The sequence below is a fragment of the Phaethon aethereus genome (genome assembly GCF_964289735.1).
Source record: "Phaethon aethereus genome assembly, chromosome: 8".
In the NCBI taxonomy this organism is placed as follows: Eukaryota; Metazoa; Chordata; class Aves; order Phaethontiformes; family Phaethontidae; genus Phaethon; species Phaethon aethereus.
In genome coordinates this window covers 20,535,662-20,554,220 of record NC_138584.1, presented here as the reverse complement: position 1 = coordinate 20,554,220, position 18,559 = coordinate 20,535,662, and the positions used below count along the sequence as shown (strand labels likewise).

The 18,559-nt window shown below is 36.8% G+C and overlaps 1 protein-coding gene across 9 annotated transcripts in view; it reads left to right on the top strand.

Annotated features, from left to right (window-relative positions):
- Nucleotides 1–18,559, top strand: part of ADGRL2 (adhesion G protein-coupled receptor L2) — a gene marked incomplete at both ends in the record, with an annotated part of 125,513 nt that overhangs the window by 60,009 nt on the left and 46,945 nt on the right. For all 9 annotated transcript variants that reach the window (XM_082003165.1, XM_082003164.1, XM_082003163.1 and 6 more), the window contains one exon: nt 16,939–17,048. In XM_082003165.1, the coding sequence (XP_081859291.1) occupies nt 16,939–17,048 (110 nt within the window). The remainder of the gene's footprint in view (nt 1–16,938; nt 17,049–18,559) is intronic.

Sequence of the window (18,559 nt, the reverse complement as noted above, 5' to 3'; positions counted from 1 at the left end):
GGAATCATTTTTCCTAGTCATAAACTTTTTGTTTAGGAAAATTTCGCTATTATTTTAAAGATTAGACACCATAACTATCTTTGTGATTCCAGTGCAATTAGATGATATTTTTTGCCTGTGTATTTAAATAAATACTTGGGTAGTGTGGCAGCTAGTAATTTTGAATAATATAATTTTAAATCTTGAGAAATCCAGTATTAAAAAAATGTCAGGTCCATTCCGATCTGTAAACCTTATTTTTTGAATAATTTACAGTTACAGCTATTGGTGGGGCTTGTAGAAAATCAACGTTTTATATTTAAAGAAAATACGGCCGATTAACTCTGAATCTATGGAATCATTTACTTAGACATAAAATTCAAGCATTTAATGTTGACAGTCAAATTAATGTTAATTTCAGAAAGAAAATATTGTTTCCTTCCTAATAAAGGCTAAAATACTTTGAATTTTTAAATAGGAACTTCTGATCTGTGTTCTGATACTGACAGCATATTTGTGACCATTAAAAAGAGGACAAATCCAAAACGTTTACAACTACAGACTTTGCAGACCATCCACCTTAAAAAATATAATCCCACAGTTGTTATATTCAGTTTATTCTTGATCTGCAACAGAAAGGTTGTTACATCAATGGTGCACTGAAATGGCCTTGAAATTCTATTTTAATCTACAGTTGGTACTACAATTGTAGCTTTACGTGTTCTTTACTAAACTTTTAATCGGTATAATTTTGTTTTTTAAATACGTACAAACAAAACAAAACTCATAATATGTAAGCATAAATTCAAAATGATAGGTAAAATAGATGAACTTGCGGAACTGTAATTTTTAAAAATACCTTTCCCTTTTAAAACATTGCTGCAGAAAAGTTAAGGGATTAAAGAGGAATAAATCCTCTTTGGCAGTGAGTGTTTTTTCTGTTGCACGTATCTTGTCCTATCTATAGCACATGCAACACATGTACCTTCAATTACCATGTCCATCATGACACCAGTGAAGAGTTCATGCTTGGGTTTTTGTTACCATGAACTTTTCTCACATGGTAATACTCTTAACCTGTTACGTCCATCATCTCTCTGCAAGACAGCTGCGCTTAAATGGAGGGTCTTCAAAACGTACGCAAAGTGCCTCCTGCCCCACAGAGTGATGAAGGGAAAGGTGAAGGCAGCAGCATGCCCATTCCTTCTCCTGAGACTTTATTTTTTTCTTAATCCTTCCCAGTGGGAGAGTGGGAGAATAGAGATGTTCATTCTTCTCCGCCTATTCACATGCCCAACAAATACGTCACTTCGAAAAATCCTATGTACAAATGAGAGCGAGACTTTTTAGAAAGAAAACAAAATGAGTTCTGCTCTGAAGAAGACACATCTCTCAAGCACTCCTGCTTGTCAGGTCTGCACAGGAAACCTTGTCATACCCTATTAGTGTCCTTTCAAGTGAAAACAAGTTTGGTCTGTTCCATAATGTGAGTGAATAAAGAAAATCTTCCACTGGACCCCAGGCTTGGATAGATAGTGGGTAAATCTCCTATAATTGATTAATCTCGCTCATTGGAGTGAAAAGGTCTAGCCGAAAGCAAACCTCGTACAGGGTGTCTTTGCTGGTAGAAGGAAAAACCTGCTGTGGGGTCACTGCAGAGCTGCATTTGAGTCTTTGCGGGACTTTCACAAAGCAGCACTTCAGTGCCTCAAAAATAGCTTCCTCAGACAGGGCCCACGGTTGATTCTGTGTTTAAACCGTAGCACGTGTCAGATTTGCATTTCTTGACGTGACTTAGAACAGTTTTCACGGGCAGGATTTTATCTTCCGCCGTTCACAAATGACTGTGATTGTGGAAACGGCACACTTTTACTTTGGGGGTCTGCCAGGCTTAGACGTGGGCTCTGCTGACCCCTGCTGCTATCCTTGCTTTTTCCCTTGCTTCTCCTTCGCAGATGAAGATTGCTTCCCTTTGCCAAAAATATTATGTAGTGAAAAGTTTCTCAGAACAAGAGCTATACCTTGACTTTTTCTAGTCATTAAAAAGAAAAAAGTCATTTTGTGGTCATTAAAAGCTTGCAGATCTGTCCTTTCCGTGTCAGGGAAATACTGGCGTTGATGATAGGATAGCACAGGCTGATGTGGATAAGGTACGTTCTCGGAATTTATGCACATCGGAGTTGCTCAGGTGCAAGGTCCTTCTTTTGCTTTGGCATGCCAGCAGCTTCTGTTTCAGCTTGCTGACAACTGCTTCACAAAACATTTACCATACAAGATTATCAACATTAGATACCTTTATTTAAGCATCCTTTAAAAATGAAGGCTTCTACTCATGTGAAACAAACATAGGTCTTGGTATAGCAGTCACTCCCGTGAGTATTTTGGTGCAGCAGAAGCTTAAAAAGCTCCTTATTTTTAAACTAAGGTTTTCACAATACCAGGCTGTCGCCTGATTGATTTTGTTTGTTTGTTTGTTTGTTTCTCTATGCGTTAGTCACAAGACTTAGTTATGACTAAAATGTAAATGAAAAAACAGAAGTACCTGTAGCCTATTTTCATGAACTAGGAGTAATCACAGGGCCTAGAATATTCATGAAGCATACCTCAGTCCTTGGCTTTATTTCAGAAAAAAACAGTAACACCCATGACTGAGAAGAACCTTATCTGGCATGGTGCATTTTCACTGTCATTAATTCTTAATATGAAAGTAGTAGGTCTAGTTTACTCATTAAAAATAGGGGGGCTTATTAATGGTGTTTTTCCATCATGGCATTACTGAGTAAATTAAATACAAATCCTCATATTTTGAGGTTCTGAGCAGTCAGGTAAGGTGAAATAGCTGTCAGTGGTACTTGATCATCTTTTTTGCGGTGTGTTCTATTATTATTTTCTGCAGCAGAAATTGTATTATACATGTGCAAGCACATAACGCACACACGCGCGTTGCCATAATCACAGCATTGGATAAGCTACAAAGGAAACAACAAAAGGATCACTGATAACGACTAATGACATTTAAAATTTAGATTTAGTTTGCTTCAGAAAGGATTCATTACTTCATCAGGGTGCAGGTTGATATTTTATTTAGTGTTTTCATATCTTATACTTACGTTGTTTTCTTTACTTTATATTTTCAAAAACACCATCAAATTCTGCAGTCAATGTATATCTTACCTGGCAGGATGGTATATACACGTTCATCAGTCTTTCCTTGCTGTTCCTGGGTGAAAAAATACAAATAACTATACATACGTATACATAAATTTTTAAATATTATACGCTATTTCTTGTATATTTGAGCATCATATAACATGATAAAATATAAAATACATGCTTCAGCCTGTGATTTTCTAGGGTTTTTTTTTTTCTGATTACTGAAATGGGCTCTACTAGGTGTGCATACGGTTTAGCCTACAGCTAATCATACACTATATGTTTTGGGTATGTAATTACCTCTCTTGATAATTTACTAATGTTTTTGAGAACTTGACTGAGACAACATTGCTTAACCTTCAACGTCTTTCAGTTGAATGTTGTGTTCTCTTGGACAAATTTGTATGAATTTTATATAGTTTTTGAATTTCTAGACTAGCCAAGACCAAGTTCCTGGTTTAGTTGCACTCAGAACTTTATTATTAAAAAATTCTGATTTACTTATATATTACTGTGCCAGATTTAGTCCATATAGAATAATACTATAATAATGGAAGCCTATTAATTCCTCCCACTCCAATATATCCTCTATAATACTTAGCCAAAACAGCTACATTATCTGATAAGTTGATTTAGGACTTTATACATGTGTTCATATAGCCATTTATCTCAACCCTTGCTGAGGAGACCTTTATTAAGCTGTGATGACTGCTGAATATGAAATGTAACCAAGATTATTTTTTATTCAAATATAATTTAAATATTCATCAAAGAGGAGTTATGCTTGAAACTGACAGAGACTATTAACATCAAAAAAATATAATTAACTGCACTGGGTATCATGAAGCAGAGTTAGCCAAATAGCCGAGAGGTCTAATTGCTCTAGAGTCTGAGAAGCAATAGTTTTATTTTATACTGTTGCTGTGGAATTAATAGTGATGTGGTTTCCTATGCGAGGCAATTAAAAGCTGCCTGTTAAGGTTCATTGCGTTGTAGGAAATCCGTTGAATATCACTTAGTAAACAGAACTGACATGGAAAAGGTACATGAAGATGGGCAGAGGAGGCTATAGATTGTAAATTAGGACAGATTAATATGAATTAAATATATGTAAGTAAATTATGAATACTTTTTAGTGTTATAAAGTCAGCAGGAGCGATGAAAGTGAAAAGTTTTCATTAGTAACTTCATTAGTAACAAAGGAAATAGAATTTAAATATTATTACAGTGAAGCTGTTTAATTCAGAGGAAAGGAATAGAAGAGTAACATGGGTTTAAAAATTAAAAAGTAGCTGCACAGTGGTATAGAAATGAGCAGATCTCATATCTGGAAATTTTCTTCTGCCACAGAATAATCTCCTACTTACAATAAAAAGAACCTTCTGACCTTTGTGGCTCAATTAAGCTTTTTAGTTGAATTCAACAAGAAAAAACTTCTTTATTGAATCCCATAGAATCTGCTTGTGCCCAGGCTATACAGTCTAAAAAGGGGTGGCCATATTTGTGGCATTTTGACATTAATGAGGTTGCTGAAATGCAAAAGGTTAAGGATTAAAGATACAAGCAATAACAGTATTTTACAGCATTTCTTTTTTGTCCCCTCTAATAGTAAAATTGCAGTCTAATTGCTTAATGAATGTGCCATTATTACTGAAAGACATAGATAATTTCCTGATTTGCATTTTATTTTCTACATAGTGCAGAACAATAATTAGCAAAAATGCTATGGCCACAAATGAAGGAGGTCTTTTTTTCCTTTCATATAATAACTGTGAATGAAAGGAGTTTGCATGTATGTTCTTTAATTTAGTATGATAGTAAATTTTTATGTTTTTAAGACGCAATCTTAAAAACTAGTGTCGCGCTGGTAAAATGAAATCAAACAAAGAATTCAGCTAGAATTCCTGTTTTATAGAAAGATTGGCTGCCTGTTTCATACATTATTTAGCATGCTTACCCTGTTTATATCAGTGACATAAGAGTGCGTGCTGCTTTCTCAGAAGAGTACTGTCTTTGCCGCTTCACAGCACAGTGCCTTGTACTCCCAGGCTTGCACATGGTGTTAGCAGATATTTAAAGCACTTCAGCCTAACATTTTATAGGTCATGATGAACTGAGCCTATAAAACAAGTCACTGCAATGAAGTTAATGCAGTCTTAAGAGTGTTACATAGACCGAATACTCAGTATTCAGTATATTTTTAGCCTGCTGTAGACACATCAATGGGGAGGAAAGGTTATTACCACGTAGAAATTTTCCATGTCAAACCTGCTTTATCAATTAGTTGCAGCACAGAATCTTTGCTACAGATTTACTATTGAAAGATGTGTTTTTCTTCAGGTTTTCAGTATAACACAGTAGCTATCAGAACCTTTGAATTTAAATTTCTTCTAACACACGCAAAACAGGTCCTGTAACATTTTTAGAAGAAATTAGGTAGAAGAATCATTTCATTGACCATGCTGTCCTGACCAAAGTCATATAGTTCGAACATCTTACAGGAAGAAGTCTTACTGCTTCTTAATGACACTAAACTGTGTAATGTTTCATCTGGCAAGATAGGTATTTTGTCCTATTTGCAAAGGCATCTATGCTCCTTTCTTAGTAGTAATCTCTGATCTTTAACCTTATTATTCATTGCTTCTCAGATATATTGCTTCTTGTGATACATATCTCTATGATGAGGGAGCAATTTTGAAATGTATTTAATACACACATTTTTCCAGCACTGTAAAATTGTTTCATCATAACTCAGATCTCGTGCTCCTTTTCCTCTGTCTATTTAATACATTAATTTAAGATGAGTTGTAAGCTTAACAGCAACGTGACAGTTCTGAACCCATAACCGTTCCCTGTTTACGGAATTTTTTAACCGCATTGAACTCAACTGTACTATTACACTTGTGAAGCTGTAGGTGTTTTCTCGTCTAGGATGTAGTAGCACTGATGCTGCCTTCAGTATATTATTCTAGTGCCAGCATCACTGGTGGGTATGAAAAACGTAATTTGCTTTGTATATTTAGCTTGCTTAGATAATTTTGCTGCCTTTGTGACAGAGATCCAGCAAAAGAACACCTCCTGGAGTCGAATTTAGAACAGGAGCACTTTGGGTAATGTGCTGTAGACAGGACACATATGAGTTAGTGCTCAGTTATCATGCATGCCATCAGCAATGCCTTGCTGCTTTCTTATCAGTCACTTCCTGCTGTCAGCCCAGTGCTTATTTCAATAGAAAAGGATTTGCATCAAATGTAATACAGTATTATGTATGGCTAACATGGGGTTTTTAATTGTGCAGGCACATGAGACTCCTTCAGTGGTAGACAGTTTGATAAAAGGATTAGATCATGAATATTTTGACACAATTAAAGATTATCTGTGCATTGAAAGTCGAGCCAGTGAGTTTTCTGATGTTTTTTTACAGAGGTTGACTCTGCTTGACTTGCATAAAAACCAACCACAGAATACACAGGATTTTTGTAGATGTAAAAACAAGCAAACTAAAGCAGCCCCCTAAACTTTGTTGGGCTTAAAACTGGAAATCCCAGGAATCAGAAAGTGCACAGCTCAAATCAGTAATTTAATCTCTTAATTTCAAATCACAAAGAAGAATGTAGGATTGTGCTTTCCAAGTTAGAGCAGAAGGATACTTTTGCAGGGGAAGTCCTATACCTGGAAGCCCTGCAAGCTTCCCAGATGATAATTGGATCCAGACATCGCTGTGGGTAATGAATAACAGTGCTTTTGTGACAGGCATTCCTCTCAAAAGAAAAGAAAGTATTTGTAGTGAGGACTCTCAAACACATTTTAATAGGAAATGACACCACTGTTACAGGGTTGATTAAAGACCTATCAAGGGACAGCACTTCTGGAAAAATTCATCACATGAAATAAGAAAAGTTGTGACTTTATTATTAGTTATCGGTTAAATATATATAACTTTAAAGCCATGAAATCTGCATTAAAAATTATGAGAAAAAGGACTGTACCATCTTGCTAGGAGTTTGCGCTTTTATAAATCTCGTAAAATAACCAGTTATCTTTCGGCCTCTTGCTCAGCGTTTTGCTTTGAGTTTGGTTGAGCAGTAGAAATTAGTCACTCCATAGCCCTGTGGAATTGGTAGATATGCAGCAGTGGGCACATGGCCTCTGTTGATGAAAATTATAACCCAAAAAGGGGTTATTCCCCGGGGCAAGTTTACAAAAAACAATTTATTCCTTTTCACCCTCTAAAACTCATCTTACATGCAGGATCTCTTGCATTATTACAAACTCTTAATCCTCTGAGTGGGTAATTAACGGACCAGAAAAGCCATTTGTGGAAAGAAAGAGCCATAAGGGTGAAAAGTATTTCTCCACTGAATGATCTTTAAGGAGTAAATAATTACAAGAGTGAGAGGTTTGGGATGACCAATCTAAATCTGAACGTAATTAGGATGAACACAGTTTGAAAATCGAAGCAGTTGGCATGTGCAACAATTCTCATATCAGAAGACTAATTAAATATTTAAAAGCCCCAAACCCCTCACTATTCACAGAAAAATAACCTGCCACAAAAGGGTCTGTAACTTTGCAGATAATTAGGAAGAGTTACAGGGGGAAAAAATCACAGATTGGCTCCAAGGTTCTGCAAGGTCACGTCTTATTATGGTGTATCTTTCATATGGTCTGATAACAAGTTTCTTGCTAATTTAATCTAAGTAGGGCATCCCATAGCGATTTCCCATTTCCCTTGTTAAAAATGTGATTATTTTTCTATATGCAAACTGCAATAGGTGAACATTTTTATAAATAATTGTTTCTAATTGATACAGGCTGTAGTATTTTTAATCATTCAAGGGGAATGAACGTCTTAAAGTTCAGTTAGGGTTGCCCCCACCACACCCCCTGTTTGAAATTGTCCTCATCCTGTTCACAGATGGAAACCAAAGGACCCTATGAAATCATGTTGCCTTGGCAGCCAATTCTGTAAATTAGTTGAGTCTTACTTTCTTGTTAGAGCTAAGATACATTTATGTTGAATATGCATTTCTGCAAACAGAAGAGCTGTGTTAAACTCAGGAGACCCGTAGTGAGTCAAGCTGAATTTGCATTGAACTGACCTGGAGGTCCAGTCGAAGCATGAGCATTAAAAGTGTACCAGGGCTTCTGCATTGCAGAAGTTGCAGTAACAAATCACACCTGTCATTTGAAATACCTTATTTTAGTAATTAAAGTGGGTGCTTTTTAACATGTATTTAAGATCTGTGCAAATTATCGTGAAGGGTAAAGCTACATGTTCTCAATATTATAATTCTTCAAGTTACTCATTTAATAATGACTCAGAAGCTGTCTTAAGTTATGTAACTTTTAACTACATTATGAATATGCTGCATGCCAAGCCATGGATAAAAAAAGATTGACAGTGCTGCAAAAAAGAGTTTTAAAGGGTTTTTGCTCTTATCCTATGCTTTCTACCTGGGAGTCTCTTCTCCTGCAAGTCTGTTGCAGCACTATGCCTAAGGATCAGACACTGTGCTTCAAGATTTTCACTTGGATTTTCTATACGCTCTGCTCTAGCACCGTGCCGCAGAAATAAACACCCCTTCGTAAAGCTCTGATATTATTGCCCAACCCTGTGTTTCTCCCCTGAAACCTGCTCAACCCGCAAGGCGTGATGCTGCACTCACGCTCACTCAGTGTGAATAATCTGTGTAAATTGCTCAGATATTACGATGCTGCACTACTAAAGTTTTCATTAGTAAATAAGCATAGCTGCAGGCTATTTATTTTGTCTAAATGGTGAAACATTTAATTGGATCTTTGGAACAGATTACTTTTCAGCAGTGCGGATCTGCTTGGCTTCATTGGTGTACGAACACATACACTGCCTGTAATCCCATGCTGCATTTTGCTTGCAAATACACTCACACACACACGCATAAATAATACGACAAGATTATGAGTATGACTTGATTTCCATTTCTTCTTCCTCAGGTGGGGATGCATTAGAAACATTTTCTCTGAAAAGCAGGTCTCTTTTGCTTCATACTGTTACAAGGCTTGGGTTGCACCTACGCAAACCTCACCAGGAGATTGTTCCGTTTACTTTCCACACCTCGTTGCATCTTTTGATACCTATTTTTCCTGTCCTGGCTGTACAGTCAGCTCCTCACAGGCTCTGGTAGTTCTAGCAGGCCTTTCATATCTGTGGTAGCAAGTGGTGGAGATGGAAAGATGGATTATAAAAGCACTTTAAAAATTGCCGAGAGAAGGCAGGATTTATGTGTTCCACTGGAATCTAAATTTCCTTTTCCTTTCCACACCCCCCCATTTCATCTGATGCTTCAGTTTCAGGTTAATAATAACCCCATAACAATAGTGTTTACACCAATAAACAAAGTACTGGAACAAGAATGTATTGTAACACAAAAAAATATCTGTGATAGCTTCGATGTGAGTACGTGAGAAGATTCATCTTTTTAACAGTGCTCGCCATTGTAGGAAGAGGTTGGAAGCCAGAAATACTCTGTTAAATTACTTTGCCATACCAGTCTGATACACATTCATAGATAGTGAATCATACTGGGTAATCCTAAGAAAGGGCCTGTGGGAGTTGCAAATTTTCTGTTGTGTTTTATTGTCTGTTTGGAGTTTTCACCCTTAATGTGTACCCTTAGACTCCCACAAGATTACATTGTATAAAGAAATTGCAATTAAATATTATTGCATATTTATTGGGCAAACAGAAACAATGCTGTGGTGCACCTTTTCCACAATATTAATTATACACTATTTAGCTTCCTTATGTTTACTCAGTAATTAGGAAGATTCAACAAATCATCAATATTATATTTAAAAAGAAAGTAGAAACAATTTTATCTGTTTTTTTCTCCGGAAATATATTTCATCCGAAGCCACCAGGTTTATTGCTGTAGTGGTGATGTTATGAAGTGCATAGAAAATCCCAAGGCTGGGTGTGAATTTTCAAACTGATTTCCAGCATGCCTTACTGTTTTTGCAGTCACGGGAAGATCTCCAATATTTATACACAATTCTTAGGGCCAAATTCTGCTTTCATACGTGCTCATGTATCTCCCATTTTTTTCTTAGATTATGAAAACTACCACCACAGCATGCTAGATCTGTTTTCCTTTTGAGCTAGGTAAAATCGGTGGGGTTTTTTTTTTTTTCTTCTTTTTTTAATGCTTGTTTTCCCCCATAATAGTTTTAGGGATTCTAACTTGAAAATAATTTTTAGAAAATCATATAAATGAGTAAGCAAAATTGCCAGTGTGGCATCCCGGGTTTTTTAAAAGCCAGTTGCAGGATTACATCTTCAAGGAAGCGTGGCTCTGTAGGGATGCATGTGCTCAGTCTTCCTGCACGGGTAGGGTTGTGCTACTGCTGCTGGAGTGCAATGGATATTGCAGCGATGGCCAGCCAATGCTGCTTAAAATGAGGGCTTTATAGCAAGGCTGGGTTTCTTCAGGAGGTCTGTTTTTTCAGGCTTTGGTTAGGCCCAATTTACTGCTACCTCATTAGGTTTCAGTATTTAATAATGTATTTCTTGTGAGGTGAATTTGAAACTCAGAATTTAAATACATTCCTTTAAATAATTTTATCTACTGTGATATGTGTGTATGCATACATATGTATCTATACACCCCTAAAATAAAAGCTCTGTTCTCTGGCTATTTTATATGTAAGTTTTGTACATACTTTCTAAGACCAAATTAATAAAACATAACATTTAAGTAATATCTGACATCTTCATACATATGTAACTTTGAGTTTAATAACAGGAGTGGAGGTCTAGTGAATATGCATACAGAAGCAGAAGCACATCTCATGTGGCAGTTGTAGACCATTAGGAGTACATATGTAAAGACAACCATTTACTCTGGGTAAAGAGGTTCAGGAATTTTTCAATTTAAAATATGCTGTTGTTAAAAGTTAATACATGAAGTGCAGTCATCCCACATTCCCATCTCTTTTTACTCAGACTGCAGCTCACCCAGGGTGAATAAGGGACAAGAAGACCATATGGAGTATATGGTGCTACAGCTCAGAGTTTAGTGCTTCAAGTGGTGTTTAAGCAGGTTGCTGCAGGCGATATGCAGGAACATGTCATCATGCTAGCTTTTAAGTATTTAATCAATACGCTGAAAGAGAAATATTGTCAGATCTGACTTAAAAGTGCCAAAATATGCCCAGATAGATTTTTTTAAAACGTATTGACAATTTTATAAAAAACGAATTTTTTTTATTAAATGTGGCTTTATACGGTATCCTTTTTCCCCTTTTCAAAGTGAAGTACACATGACTGTTTTCTGTGTTTGCCAGTTTTACCTTACTTAATGAAACACTGCATTCATAGAAATCTAGCATTAGGAATACCCAAAATTACTTTGCTACCCCTTTTGGCTAGGCGTTAACTCATATCCTTTTCAAAATAACATGGATGTTTCTTTTATATGCTATCTTAGTCAAAGTTATTTACTGAAAACAAAAGCACTTGCAGGATAAATTGTAATGTGGACATTATTTCCTACATACCTTAACTTTGCAAACCACTTTCAGAGGAACTGTGTGTATCTTTATGTGACCAATGCGACTTCCCTATAAAGACGACCTCTTTCCTCAGTCAATCCATTTGATCCATGTAATGCTAACGTCTTTCCAGAATCTGCTTCTCAGATTCCAGTACTTCATTTTCAGGTCCAGTCATGATACACTGTGTTTTTCATCTTAATGCTGGAGTATTTGTTCAAGTCCATAGATTTTGCATTTTTAATCTTCCTTAGAACAGTGGTGAATAATGGCCCTTGGCAGGAGATAATGAAATTTTCTTAATTTATATTTTCAAGCAGACGCTTCAATTGAAAATGGCATCCTGTGGCCTGGAGACATAGCTCTAGTGCAAGTTTCAGGGGAGCTGTAATAATAATGCAGTGCCAGCGGTGACGGGGAATGATAGGACAGTGAAGAAGTAATTTAAGAAAGAAAAGAGAATGTACCAAAGCTTTATTGTAGCATATCTAATGATCTGCTGAAGATTCCCAATAGCTTTTGGAGCATGACAGGAGAAACTAATGTTATCTTGCCAAAACAGAAGCCCCTGCTTAATCAGCAGAACAAGATTATTGATTAAAACACCTCACACAATAGATTGCACATGGAATCTCATCTCCATACATTGCATGTGGAAAAGTGCAATAATGAGCATAAGATAATAAAAAAAGAGCTAAAGCAATTTGTTGAGAATTGTACAAGTCAAGATTAGAGTTGAAATGCAAACAAATTATCATAGAAAGTACAGCTGTCCTTAAAGCTGAGCAGCAGAAGGGGATGGATGCAGCAGGGACATGGCTACATCATGAGCAGAAGATGCTTGCTAACAGTCCTGCTGGAGCTGCTTTCCTTTCCTTTTTTTCTGTATTCTTCTGAAATGTGAAAGAGCCATTCCTCATTTGCACAGTCTTCCTCCCGAGGTGAAAGGAGTTCAGACGTTGTACTATAACTGTTAATTAAACACTCCATTTGATTTTCAGATTACTCTAAGTGATGCATCTGCATTATGAAAATGTAACCTCTCTTCATTTATAGTAAAATACTGAAGAAATGAGTGTTAAGAGTACACAATTGCTCCTTGCATTTATGAGAATAGTGATACTTCCTACATTTCCCCTTGCAAAACTCTTGCTGCTGCTAGCACAGGAACCTGAAATATCATCTCTTCCGTGCTACAGTTAGTCTTTTCCTAACTAGGATTTCAAATTTAATTCATATATTAGCTTCCTAAATCAACTGTTACTGAGTTTGTATCGAGTTCTCTGCAGATCTGCTTTATTTCCTTGTAAATGATGAAGTCATTGTGTCATAAATTTTTGCGAATATTGTGAATGTCTTAAGCGTCAAGACATTTCTTGGTGTGAGATCATACGAATTTTAAGATTGTGCATAAAAACCTGAGAATTTGCATATTTTAACACATGGTAGGGAAGTATGTCATTCATTAGATTACAGAACACTTAAATGGTACTTAAAACCTACAGAAAACTTAAACACTAGATTATAGACACTGAAACACTGAAGTGTTTGTGACTTCACTACTTAAATTTGTAGAAACTAGACCTGGTTTGTATCATGCCTTTAGATAGAACGATTCTGAAAGAGTTTGAACAAATGGACCGAACTAACAGTATATTGTGTAGAAAAAACAAGGTTGGTTAAAATGAGTGAGGGACTTCAGGTTATTTGCCAGTTGAGGTTTCTGGGGTTTGGATTTTTTTTTTTTTTTTTTTTGCTGATGGTGTCTAGGCCAATTTTGCAAATTATCAGGAACTTTATTTCCACTATAGTTTTGTTTTAGAGAATCCCATTAAGTGGCCGCACTCAGAAAGGGCTTGGCCATTACAAAAAGGACTGAAAATGCATCACAGGATTGAGTTGAAGGCTGTAATGGTGTAATATACTCCTCATTGGGCGTAGTGTTCCTGAGCGTAAAGGTTTCTCAAAGTAATGAAGCTTAGCTATGGCGGTGATGCGGTAGCTTTGACAGTCTGTAGCCATGTAGGATAATCTGCTGTTGAGTGCTATTTTATGGAGAGTGGACTATCTTTTGTCCAAAATACCAGACAGAATTCAGTGTTTCTTGTCTTAAAAGAAGCTCAACTGAAACCTTTATCAGTTTGTAAAATGGTCTTTGCAGGCAGCAGCAGAACCGTAGGCCAGAAACTAATAAAGAAGTTAGTATCCCTGGTTTTACGGGGGAAAAAAGCAATGCAGCAGACAGAAGACTCATTTATCCAGAGAACAAATCGCAGTAGTGTAAATTCCTTGAATTGCTTGTCTCAGAACAACCTCTACAAAGTCCACTTACTCCTCTCTTCCGTAACCCATGAATTGGGATTGACAGCTGCTGTAGTTGCTGTTGAGTTTTTGTGAAGGTTTCACTGGAATTGAAATTTGACCACTAACTATGTGACAGATAGTTACCGGAAATTTCCATTTTTTATATGTGAATATCTTAATCAAGTGTCTTTAATTTGAAATCTTAGAAGTGTATGTAAATTAGAACCTTATCTGAAATTACTCATGTTTTATAAAATGCAACCAGCAATGCAGCAAAATCAGCGATGGGAATCTAAAAAGCTACAACTTGAAGCACAAACACTTCTATTGATTCAGTTAGGCGAGTAATTGCGCTTTTTGGGGGGGGGGGTGGTGTGCTTTGTAGCACTGCTGTGTACTGCAGCAGTGGGCATAGCTCATGGTTCTGGAATTGGGGTCTCCTTCATTTTTGGCCACAGGTGAGCAAAAGGTGACCGTATGCACAGCAGGTGAAGTCTTGCATAAAGAAATAGTCAAAGGTTTATAGAAGGTCAACAGCTTGTGGTGCATGCCACTCAGTGCCTGAGGTTTGATACTGGCCCTTACTGTACAAGGAGAAAAATACTGCATTTTTTTCGGAATTACTATTACACATCCTTTTGATACAAGCTAGCATGAAGTTCTTCTCAGTTTCCTGATTGTCAGCAACATTATGAGTCTTTCACTGGGGGGAAATTAAAGAGAAGAAAACAACTTTTTACAGGGAGAAGGGAGTCCCACCTTTTTCGTAAGATTTACAAATACTGCTAGTAGGTTTTTTTTTTCCCGCAGCTAAATATGACCTTCATCAGTTTCATTCTCAAGCAATTTCTCCCAATATGTATCCATTTTATTTTGTAACAAATCAATATTTCTCCCTTAATTGCCGCTCATTCAAGTGTAAAATGAAACTTTCATACAGCTCAAAGCTGTGGAAACAATTACACTGAATAATGCACAACACAAAGTCTTCTTGTAGGAATTACTTTAGCTTCAGCATAAGGTTTTCACTAAAGAAACAGAAGAAATTTAAAGAAATTAATTACAAGTCTTGCATCCGAGGTTTTCTCATGCTGATTAGTCTGGCCTGAGGTGTGGGGCACAAAAAACCCTGTACGGGGCTTGGAACAGAGATATCTTTGAGGTTTTGGGCCATATTGCCTTCTCCTCCTACACAGCACACACAAGAGCAGCACTTTGACCTTCATGTGAGTACAAAAACGTGGCTGTACTGTACATTTTCAGTATTACAGATTCAGTAGTGATTTTCTCTGCAAGTTGGGTGCACGTTTCATCGCTTCAGTATGGGTCTGGAAGCCGTTGGGTGCGTCATACTCCTTCCAGGCTCCCTAATACACCGCACGAGCAGTTGCCCGTGCGATAGCTGTGCCGGGGGCCTGCCTGTGCTCGCTGGAAAGTCACTGCCACAAGCAGCACAGAGGTGACAGGTGAATACTTCACCATCTACCTGAATCCATGGTTGCGTATATACACAGAAATCCCTGGCTATTTCCAATTAGTTCTGCAACTGTAAGCCTTATGAGGCTAGAAATAAGTAGCTTAAAAAAAAAAAAAAAAAAAAAAAGGAAAAAGAGGAATTAACCGATAAAGTCAGAAAAGTTGTTATTCCCAAGTTTGCTCAGCAAGAGGCACAGTATGTCCTGACCAGCTCTGTGCTAGTTTGATTAGTATGTAAAAAAGAAAGTGATTTATATCAAGAGTTCTTCAAATGTGCTTGCTCTACCTTTTATGAGGTAGCGTGAATTATTCTTATACCTGTTGGCAATGTACAGCTGTGGAAAGCCATTGATACAAGACAGATTATTTTAGCTTTGATTGTGGTATTCAGGGAGTGTGGGAAGTAGTAGGGCAATAGAGAAGTTGATGTACAGCTGGAGTCAAAGGCTAGGCTATTACTTAAGTTCAGACTTCTGTTACTCAGTTTGCTGACAAACAAAACTAACCCCTGAGAAGATCAGCCAAGCTCCTTTTCATTTAGTCACCAAACTCCCTGACCTTCTCTTTTTTTTCTTCTACTTCCTTCTGACTATTTTTTCTGTATTACATTTTGATCATCTCTTCAGGGTTAGGTGATTGTTTCTCTATTTTTAACTTTCAAGCTAATTTTTTTTTAATGGAAAAATGAATAATAGTCTAAAATCTCTAATTATTATTGTTAAAAAAACTTCAAAACCCATTACATTCAGTAGATCCCCATAGTTAGAGGCATTGTAATGAAGTTGTTCTTTGTAGCAAAATGCACTGGCTTCTATTGTTAAGCAAATCATATATATGTCTCAGTATTTAGTCTCCTCTAAAATACATTTTAATTAATTTTCTTGCAGTTCTTCTTTTTAACTGTTTTTCTTATTTCCTCAGACAGTCATCCTTTACCTCTTCCTGTAACCTAACAGAGGAAGCTTAGAGTCCACCAATTGCTCCTAAAATAATTAAAATGGAAATGCTAATGCTTTTGTCTGCAATAACTCTTCCAACCAAAGTCATAACTTCCTTGTATCACAAGAAAAATGTAAAACCATTCAGCAGTATGTATATATCTAAAGAGGGAAGGAATTGGTCATTTGTGTTATTGTACATTATTGAAAATCACACATTTTTTCATTTAGTATCATCTTTGCATTTTGCTTTGATTTTATTGAATAGTAGTATCAAATCAATATATATTTGGGAAAGCTGTGTCTGCCAGTGGGAATGAGTGACATTTGAGAAAATACCAGTCTCTAAATTTAGAAGTATAGAGCCTGAACTAAAATATTGTCCTGAAGCCTTACTTATGGACTTTGACTGATCTAGTATTAATTAACTTTGTTGTCTTACGGATTGGGCTGTCCAAGTGTAAAGCGAGTTAGTACTACATGTAGGACTTTAGTATGAACTTGCAAATTAAATATAATTTTAACTTAATTAGCTTGCTTTCTTCTCCCATTACAGGTGCAACAACCGAACACAGTGTATAGTAGTTACTGGGTCAGATGTGTTTCCTGATCCTTGTCCTGGAACATACAAATATCTAGAAGTTCAGTATGAATGTGTTCCTTACAGTAAGTATAATCTTTTTATTCTTCCTCACTTCCTCTGGCCCTCACAATTAAAGCTGGAGTGCTGTTACATGGAAAGAAGCATATGTTTATGGCCCACAGACCCATTACGCATGCAGAGCACTTGCAGACTAGGGCCTCCAATTAGCTTCATGAAGTGTGGAAGGAAGCCATGGTGTGATGCTGGCCAAGTGTCTGTCTGTGTTCTTAAGTGTTTGGCTTTTAAGGCTACTGTTTTTCCAGAAAACAAACTCGAATTAGCTATTCAGTAGGCCAGATAGAAATTTGTACTTTTGCCCGCTACCAGTTGCTGACAAATTGGCTTGGCTCACAGACTTCTAAAGCAGGAATTGACTTCAATTTTAATCATGATCTACTTGAAAGGCTACCTGCTGTTGTGATGACTTTGGGTGCACAGCAAAACGCAACACTGACACTCCGAGGCAAATGCCCCAGTTGGGGGACATTGTAAGAGGACTTTGTGCTTCAGGGGCACATTATAAGTGAACACAGATTCGGAGTTGAAAGATCTGAATTCAGAGATTCATCAATACGTTACTCAAACTTGGTTCTTCAACCCAATGGGGAAAAGAAAGAAAGAAATTTTTAATGTAAGGAGAAAATATGAATTGTGCCTTGAATCAGCTGCCAAAACAGAATTTTGTACGGAAAACAAGGTAAATACTGAAATCATATTGAAGTAGAAAAATCTGAGTTACAGCTGCTTAGCAGTTTTGTACAATTTTCTTTCTAATGCCAGGGTTCACTAGCTTTAGACGTACGTCTTACTTCCTTACAGTAATTAATGCTTTTTTTCATTGACATGTATGTATGTTTATAAAAGTTCTGCAGATTCGACACTTTTAACTGGTTTTGCTTTCTTGTAAGGTGATTCTTTGCAGTGACTTCTCCCTCATCCTGTAACTCAGCAGAGAAATACCTGTGTTTACAATGGAATTTGAGCAGTGCATTGATCATTCCCTTAAGTTACTATTAAGCGTGAATTTCTTGATCTTCAGTAATCCTTAACCTAAGTCACATTTTCTGTTGGTACAGGAAACAGGCCAAGTCTGAGATGCAAAAACACTGTGGTGAAAGTATATATCCAAAAAGGAAGGAAATTAGTTCTGGCATAAGCAAAGCTATGTCAAAACTGTCCATACTGTTTCCTGCACAATTTTAAAATCTAGACTTCTTAAACTGAAACGCTACTCTGTACTGCTTCACTGCATTGAACCTTCACTGTTGTTAAAGGCCAAACACAGATCATCTGTTTTTCTTCATTTCTGCTGTGTCATTGTTAAATGGTTGCTTGCTGATTTTTTTTCTGTACCATTTGTAGGATTGGAAGAGTACTGCATACAGTGATCCCTAGTACCATTCCTCCTGTGTGTAGTATTGGTGGCTTGTTGTAACCGTTCTCCTCGTGTCACTTCTGAGGAGTGATGTCTTACCCCAATCTAACCAAAGTTTTGTTCCACAAAGATCACTTTTACTTTAGCACTATTTTCATT